The following is a 9,459-nucleotide window of genomic DNA, read 5'->3' as shown; positions in this document are numbered from 1 at the left end:
CCCCTGGCCCTCTTTTACTTACTTTTAATAGTTGCTGAGCAGGGAGGGAAGGTTTCCTTGCAGCACCGTTTGCAGAGTGGGGCTTTTGGCGGTCTCAGCAGGGCAGAGACAGCCTGGACAATTCCTATTGGTTTTTGAAAGCCAATAGAATTAGACTCTATTCAAGAGAGTCTATTCTATTGGCTTTCGAAAGCCAATAGAATAGTCTCTTGAATAGAGTCTATTCAAATGGGGTCCCAACCCACAGGTTGAGAACAGCTGCAGTAGTGGCTTCCCGTCCTCCCAACTTCAACCAGCATTGACAAGTGCTGAAAGTGCAGAGCAGATTGCCTATGTCTGCAAATGATCAGCAGACATAAAATTAATGCTGTATAATTATTCATTTTCAATGAAATTCCCAGAATTGATTCCTAGATCTTCAACACAATCTCTTTCATTTTCACAAGAAAAGAGCACATATCACTTATTTTCAGTTTCTCCATTTTGGAAAAAAAATCTGGCTTTATTTGTAAATTCTACAAAATACAGAGGAGTCTGGCAGGACACTTACTGTAAGTCAGAAAATAAATAAGTACTTTTTTTCTTGCTCTATAGAAGATAAAATGTGATTTGCATATATAAAATATAAAGTACAGCTCTGTACCAACATCCCGGCCGTGCCACAAGGCAGAACGGCATAAAGAATGTGAAAATAACTTATATTCGTGCAATAAATAAATCACAGGGTAGGAACAAGGAAAAATAGGGTGTCAAGGGTAGAAACGTTAAAGAGGGAATCCCCATTAAGGATCAAAAGGCTGGAGGGGAAGGATGGACAACACTGGTTTGGAAGCTGATTCCATGTTAGGGGTAGAAGTCACGTCAAGCTGCAGGATGGGTAAACCCATCCATATGTCTTTTTTAAAAAATGGATCATACTTGCCACATAAACAAGTCACTGGCACATGCCTGGAAATGATTACCCACAAATACTCACTGGTTCTTATGTTAGCAACGTATATTTAATGGAAGAAGGTACTTTCCTAAGTCTTCTAATCTAACCCTTCTCCATGCTTTCTACAAAATTACTGTATCCATGTCTCCCAGGTGTATAAACTTCCCAGTTTCTTAAGCAATGGAGCTGCCAGTGTCTCTTGGTACAGATGTGCTATTCTCATATTGTCCATGCTTGGCATAAGATTTCATACCCCCTTTAAAACGAGAAGGCAATGGGCTAAAACTGCTTGGCCAGAAAGGCATACAAATGGGTAGTATATCAATAGTTGATTCTACAAGTCCAGTGCTACTAATATTCTGTGTGTACATGCAGGCAGCTTGGTTTAAATGGCATATGGGATTCATGAAAGCATGGCAAGGAAAGGGAAACAGTACACTGTTTAAGTTTGTGTGTTTACTAAGTTAGGCTTTTGAATGGTATCAGTTTTCTCTAACTTGTGCTCTCTGCAATTCACAGCATTTGCAGCCAACATGGCAGAATGCATCTGGAGAACCACTGGATGGTATAAAAGCTGCTACAATGAAAGGGACGAGATTGTAATTGTAAACATTTTTAAAAATTAAACAGTGTGGTTTTTACAGTAAATCCTACTAAGTGCATATGAGAATATTATCTTAAAAGAACAAGAGACAAATACAGTGGCATCTAGAAGAACTTGACTTTGCCATTGTGCTAGCTTAGATTAAACTAGGTTTTATTTTCATGACAAAATTATTTTTGGCTATGGTTCAAGTTATTTTGCTGCTCTTGTGAAAATGCATCCTGTAGATATAAAGAAGCATTTTGAATTTCATCTACTACACTTTCCTCAATAAAAATGTATCTTGCATTTTACACAACTAAATAGAGCAAAAATTAGGCCACAAAACAACACAGAGGAACTATATTCCTCACCAATGGTGTTTGCAACTGAAGCCTCTTTTCCTTGTTCTGTGTAAGTGATTGGCCCTCTCTCAACTTGCTTTTGGGGAGAAAAAAAGAAACTGAAAGAGATGTGCTGGGTTATACCCCATCTCTATGATTAGGATTGATTCTGAATACCTCAGAACCCCACACCCCAAGCAAATAGCCTGTACTGCTTCTTGGCTTGATTCCCTTGAACATAAAATGTCTTAATCTCTGTAATAGTTGGGTATATTTCTTTCCTGAGTTTCTATTTCTAGTCTTTTGCCAATGCAAAAACAGAAAGAAAATACAAAAGGCTCTCTTCATTACATTTTGTTTGTTGCTATTAGTACCCCTCATGAAACTAATTCTTTTAGAACTCAGTTATCTTCTCTAGAAGTTCACTTGCAATTCTGTTGTCCCTTCACTATCCATCAGTCTCACTTGCTTTATCCATGCTGCTCTTTCCTCATTTAACACACTCCCTCTTTACTTTTCCCATTTTCTTCTCTCTCTCTCTCTCTCTCCCTCTCTCCCTCTTTAGAAAGCTGTTTCTATTTTGTCCATAAAACCTCAGCAGAAGAACACTTTCACAATCAAAAGAGTATTTGGAGCACAATTGCATCCACAGACAGTTGCAGAGAGATTGTCTCTCCAGTCACTGCAATGTGCATAATTATTTCTTCCTAGGGTGGGTTAGCAGCAACTAATTCTTTTCTTGACATGTCCCTTTTGTGATCTGTTTTTCCACCACCGTTGCAGTCACCAAGCAATAATACTTTTTTATCATTTTTAAATGTCTACTCATCAGAGGCTCAGACTGATTCTTGTAAAACAACAATTTCATGCTGAAACGATCAAGAGACTCTGAATTAAACAGTAGGTAACTGGGAACTATGGTTTACAACAAAAAGCAGACAGAGTTATACATGAATACCTAGACTTATGTCTGAACAGTGCACCAAGAAACTGGGAAATTGATATCCTCTGATAACAACTGGATTATTATAATCACTAGGTTTTAGACCTTAAAAGAAGACTTCAGTCTTGGCATCTTTTTTTCCAATCAGATAGAAACTATCTGCCTTTCTCTATAATTGCTGTCAAAATTTCTCCGACGCAGCATTTTCAACTAAGGTAAAGATCTCATCTTCAAATCTATCTGTTTTACATTTAATCAGTCATAAGGTATGAAGCAGCAGAGAAGAAAACCTAACAAATATAAAATGGAAAAGGAAAATAGGAATAACTGGCCATTGTAATCCAATTCACAAATAACTGACAGCTAAAATTACACAAGTTGGACACCACTTTCCCACAATCTTCCAATGAAGGCAAGGACTAAGGACAAAGTTCAACATTTAGCCATTTGGTCTTCAAGTCAACTGTGTCTCCTCCAGTGGGTAGAACAAAAGTGGGAGAAGGAAAGAGCCAGTGCAGCTACAGCCGCTTTAGGTAAGAGCTGTGCAGAGGCATGGCAATAGGACTTAGTTCATGGCTTGGCTTGTAAGCACTAGGAGTAGGTGGCCTGGTTGGAACCAGATTTGACAATTGTGATAACGCTGGCAGTTGCCACCTTTGCAGCAGTGCCATGAGCAGTGACTGTGCGGGCAAAGCCCTGCAGCGCTTCATACTTGCCACGCAGGGCGTCCAGCTCAAGGCGCATGGCAGCGTTCTCCCGCGCTAGCTTATCAACTTCCCTTTCTAATTCCGTCTTTTGCTTCTGCAGCTCCTCCTTTTGACACACCCGCTTCACTCGGCAGCTGGCTGCATAGCCACGATTCTTTAGAGTGCGCCGACGTTGCTTCAATCTTGCTACCTCTTCCTTGGACAGGCCTCTCAGATGGTGGTTAAGTTCCCGCACTGACAGTCCCATAAGCTCCTCATCTGAAAGATGTGGTGTGTTCTCACCCATCTCCCGTTTGATCTGTTTAAGAAAAGGATCGAATAGTTGAGAATCAGATGTACAAGTATAGAGAGAATCCAGAAAAACCCCCAGCAACAACTGGAAAGAGAAAGGAGAGCCTAGAACAATTAAAAACAAACAAATGGGAACATTTTGTAGCAGTAGTATGTTGGCATTGTTTTTATATATATTTGTATTTGTATATATTTTCTACAATATTCTTTGAGTTAGGGTTTCCCCCCCTTATATTGTAATAATTATATTATAAATTCCTCATTATAAAAATTATGAATTTATTATAAGGGTTTGAAATTTGAAGACTTGAGTAAGATCTTTAAACCATTTAGCCAGGACTAGCTGCCAATGAACTCAATGGAATTTACTTCTCAGTAGAGGGGGTTGTGTACTTAAATCAGTGTCAACTGAATCAATAAAAGTTACCCATCAACTAAATAAGTAGGATCAAAGTATGACTAGCTTAGTCTGGATTTATGCTCGTCACTTTGTTTCTTTAAAGACTTTTTTAATTTTCTGTTTTTATTATTGCTATTATTTCACAGCAGCAGAAATTATAACTAAATATAAAAAATTGTATTTCTTATACGTAATTCCCCCATAACTTCACTGTGTTAACCCATTGATCCAGTTTATCGATTAGTATACAGAAATTGCTTTCTATACCAATTTCATTTTTTTATTTTATAAAGCACTTTTGAAAAATAGAGTTCTTTGGATTCAGAGGAAAAATTCTAGAAGAGCAACCTGAATATTTTAGCATTGGGTCTCAAGTAGCTCTTTGGGAAAGAAGTGCCACAATCCAGATATCATTGCAGAAAATATTCCATTTCTGGGATTAATCAGACAAAACTGATTCAGAGAGTACTCAAAAACAGGATCCAGAATGCAAATCTTAAAATTGGTTTGATACAATCCTTTATGTATGGGATCACAGGCCATTTACAATGCAATTCTATGCAGACTATGTAGAAACAGAAGAAAAAATCTGTTTCCAAACTCTATAATTCAATGGAGGAAATAGCTACATATATGAGATGTTAGCTTTTGAGAACATCCAAGATTATCGTATAACACTGACTAAGCATTGCTTAATATTGGTGTAAGACACATGTGATATTTTCTTGCTGCTGTTCAGATGCTACTGTCTGCATTCCAGATCAATTTCCAAACACTTCTTATGAACAGAATTTGAAATTTCTCTGCTTTAAGGTGTTTCTAAGCAAAAGTTAGTGAATCAACACTTCATTGTTCTGACTTTTCCAGCTTATGGGAACACAGCAAGAATACCCATTCCTATTCAAACTGTTTTGGGACATTAAATAATTAGAAGAAACAGGAAGTGACCACTTGGCTAAGCAATCCAACCTAGTCTGAGTTTTCACACTTAGACCACATATTGCTTGAAACTATTTAGTTTAATTAGTAGACAATTTCTAATAGTGTCGGGAAAACAAAGACATGTAAACAATAGCACAGCATTCTCTTGCAGATCAAGCATTGCTAGAAACAAAGTTATAATTGGATATTATCATTATGATATTATCATAATTTCCTAATACCTGCTTAGTTACAGATCTTTTAACAAAATACACCAGCTTCCGGACAATAATTGTTGGCTCCCTAAAAAACCTTGGGGTGAGCATACCTACCCCTGACTGTTTCATACAAAATCTGTTCTAAATTAATGTGCTTGGTTTCCTCTTCTAGAACAGCTAAGTAGGTAAATACAGTTCCCACAATTACTGCCCTGGATTTTTGTTTTAAAAATCTTACTGCTAGAGACTGGCAATGAAGAGATGCATTTCTTTAATATAAAGGAGGGCCTGGCCTCCCTTGACAATTTGTGTGACTTCTCTGCAGGGCACACCTCCATCAGTCCTTACTTTACCTGCACACAATAATGGGTTGCTTCTATCCTCCAGGTTTGTGTTTAAACAAGCAATGTGACAATCTTAAGAATGAGGAGGCAATAGTTTCAGTTTTTGTTGTTTCTTTTCTTGGATACAAGCAGGGAAAATACATGGAGAAGCAAGTGCTGTTCTTCAAATATTTCTGAGAAAATTAAAAAGGACCCGCTTGTCAAAATGTGTTTGTATATGCATATACATGGCAAGAATTTATAGTTCACATTAACAAAGCGACATCAGTGCAATAATTTTCAGAGAGGAAAATTATATTAGGAAAGACACAGAACATCCTTCCCCTTTTTGGCTCAATGCTGCTAGAAACATTTGCAAATATGCATCCATGTGTGCTTCAGCAACTGTATGGGTTACAGACTGACTATTCTTTAAAAAGAAGTCCTATATCAACTATTGAAAATAATTTAATTCCATACAAATTTCCACACACATGTTCACCATTTCTGAAAAGAGGGCGAGGGACAAAGGAGAAAGTGAATAACAACACAAGCAGGAAGAAAAAATGGTGAAATGGAGGGAACAGAGAACAAGGAAGTAAGGGCACAAAGAAGAGGAAAAGTGAAAGGGGGGGGGTAGAATAATTTCAAAGAAGATCAGGGGAACGTAGATGTACACAAATTGTGCAGAAATTCTATAGAGTCTGTAAGGTTCACTTTTCTTCCAATGAGAACTCTGGATGTTGTTGTTTTTTAATGCCAGATAATAATTATTCATTTAAGTCATGATGATCAGTCTCTTATAGCAGAATACCAGAGTTTTATAGAAGGGAAATGTGTTTTTCAAAACTACTAGGTCAGGGATATCAAATTGCCGGCCCACGGGCCAGTTGTATCATGCAGAGGCCACGCCCATCCCAGCTCCGGTAATGCAAAAAAAGTCACGACACGTCGCGACACGTCACGTGATATGGCAAGTTTGATACCCGTGTGCTAGGTCCTTACCTTTAGGGCTTTGGTCGACAAGCTGTCAGATGACATTTTCTTGTGCGCTCCTGATAGTCCCCCAGAAACACCCTGTAATTGAACTGAGAGAGAATAGATCTGTGATTGCTATTCATTTTTCAAAATTGTTGTTATTTAATGCTTGTCCACAGGTTGTGTTTTTCACGAAATTTCCATTCCTTTTCATCTGTCCACATCTTCCAGTCTCATTTTCCTACTATCCATCCTGCCTAGTAGGATACAGGATGCTGGCTTTTTTAAAAAAATAAAATAAAATCCTGGAGTCACAATTCCTTACTTCAGCGAGAGCAACTGAGACCCCAAAGTGCTGACCCAGTATCTAAACGATTCTATGGATTTTTAAAAAAAATAAATATTCTGTAAATGCTTTTAATTTCCTCCAAAGCAGTGTTTTTCAAACTTGGCAACTTTAAGATATGTGAATGTCATCTCTCAGAATTTTAAGCCCGAAATGAAATTTTTTGCACAAAACAGCCTACCTAGCCACCCAAGCAAAATATGAGGTATCTCCAGTACATCCTCTCCTCCACTGTATAGTGACTCTATAAAGGACATGCTCTGCAGTTGCCGGAAACACAGAAGGGCAAACATTTCCTGAGAAGAAGGAAACTGAACAGTGGAGAGCCAGCTGACGGGCGTGTCTCTGAAATAGCAGGGCCTGAAAGGAGACACGAGGGAGGGAATAAAAGCAATACATTTTGGTCGTTGGCAGCACAAGAACTTCAGTCCACTGGGGGGGGGGAAACAAACTAAGAGTGACTAATAAGTCAAACCCCTACATCCCAAAGGGCAGATGTATGTAAACCGTCACTACTAAGAATTATGCATTAGAAGAGTGTTTGAAAAACACTGCATTAGAGACCTGTGTCTGCAGTCAGATACATCTATACAATCTGTTGATCAGCTGTTCTCCTCAAAAATCAGGATTATCCTCAATTTCTCTCTTTGAGGGAAGCCCATATTTTTACACTGGCAAAAAGGATTCTTATATATAGTAAGGCCAATGGCAGCATCTGATATCTTGGAAAATTATGGCCCATAGTTATATTAATCCTTTTCTTTCTTCTCCCCCCCCCCCCCCAGACCTAGCACCCTGAAAATACCTGGTGGCTGAGTCTAGTTGCTCTTTTCACTTTGCACAACAGTACTGTGAGGACAGCAGGCCACCTCAAATAATAATCTTTTAATTAAGTCCTGGAATTCAACATATGACACACCATACGATGCATGTTAAAAGGTTATACCAGAGGAGCTGTGTCCCAGGATAGTCCACCAACAATCTACAGATACATCGATGTTTAGATGGACACCTTCCAAAGCAGCTTAAGCAGAAGTAGTGTATAAAATTGGGGACAAATATGTAGAACTTTCCATCCTTTCTTACCATCCTTTCTCTTATTTTCTTCAATGAACCTGGCATTTTTCTGATAGTTCATCAATGAAGGGGACATCTCGCTGACATTTGACTCTTTGTCATTCTTCTTTGGAAAACTAACCTCTGATACAACTGTGCTATATAGAGATTGTGGCAACTAGCAGTCACAACATTGCATTTTATTCTTGAAAGCTTTCTGGAAACAATATGTGAAGCTCAGACTAAGTATTTTATGCTTTACTAAATTACTATTCCACTTCAGCTTCAAGGGTTGAGAATTTGTTGTTCTATAGATGTCCCTGGATTGCAGTTTTCAGCATTCCTCAGAACTGCCCATGAGGTCCCTAGGAATTGTAGTTCAGCAACAGCAGACAGCAAGGAGATTCCTTTCTCCTAATATAGAGTTTCTTAATCTTAGCAACTTTAAGATGTGTGGACTACAACTCCCAGAGCTCCACAGTGTTGAGAAGCACTGCCCTAATGCTTAATTTCATCATGTATGTATTGGTACCTAGTGGCATCATATATTCATCTTCACTAAATTTGTTCAAAAGTATAGGCATGTTTTAAGAATTACGCCCTCCATGTCACTGAGCTCTTAAGAATATGGATAGAATTTTACTTTATAATAGTATGATCTCAAGCAAATGTTTCTAGTACTGTCAATGTTCTTAGAAGTTCCCAATCCAGAACTGTAGGATTAAAGCTCACATCTATGCTACATGGGAAATGTAATCTAGTGGGTAGAAGTCTAGATTTCAGTTTGCATAAACTATTCATATATGGGAAGATATATGAATATATGAATATGCCCAGCATATTGTATGAAAAGATCAGACCAAGCTGATATATCTGGTGAGCCCTTGATGACTTTGAAACACCTGCTGTTCAGCCTAATTCTTCCAAGATTTGAAATGAGGTTAAAATGTGAGGGATATATTGCCTTAAATTATTTTATTATTTTTAAGTATTATGATGTGGCGAGATGTGAGCAGGAAATTCTTTCAGATTCATGGGAGTGATCAGATATCTCTACTCCTTTGTTAATTTTCATCTATTTAACTCTTTTAGGAAACTTTGATTGGGAGCTCCCCAGAGTTGATTATAAGATGGGTGGCTATATAAATATTTTAAATAAATAAAACAAATACAAACAGATAAATATTTTGAACTTTTATCTACCCCTCAAGAATCTTAATTCCTTCACACTAATGAAAATCCAATTATCACTAAAATGTTTAACATTTGCTTTCAGATATTAATATGATATTTATTCTCAGTCCAGGATTTGGGGATGTGAATGTAAATGGAAAAGCACAGAATAAACAAGAGCAGTCTTAGGTAACATTGAAAATGTTTAAGGGAGATTCAGGTTTGTTTGTTTTTTAAATCTC

General features: G+C 37.8%; 1 protein-coding gene across 1 annotated transcript; it reads right to left on the bottom strand.

The window, feature by feature from the left end:
- Window positions 1-463: 463 nt before the first annotated feature.
- On the bottom strand, window positions 464-7,745 carry LOC120304631 (transcription factor MafF-like). Its single transcript, XM_039335449.1, has 3 exons — window positions 7,170-7,745; window positions 6,670-6,752; window positions 464-3,809 (listed from the first exon to the last, which is right to left on the bottom strand). Exons 1-3 carry the CDS (start codon window positions 7,279-7,281, stop codon window positions 3,396-3,398), a joined length of 609 nt encoding a protein of 202 aa, XP_039191383.1. The 5' UTR covers window positions 7,282-7,745; the 3' UTR covers window positions 464-3,395.
- Window positions 7,746-9,459: the final 1,714 nt, after the last annotated feature.

The sequence above is a fragment of the Crotalus tigris genome, unplaced genomic scaffold (assembly GCF_016545835.1).
Source record: "Crotalus tigris isolate CLP2741 ecotype Arizona unplaced genomic scaffold, ASM1654583v1 scf7180000017644.4837335, whole genome shotgun sequence".
In the NCBI taxonomy this organism is placed as follows: Eukaryota; Metazoa; Chordata; class Lepidosauria; order Squamata; family Viperidae; genus Crotalus; species Crotalus tigris.
This window is presented reverse-complemented; position numbering and strand designations above follow the sequence as displayed.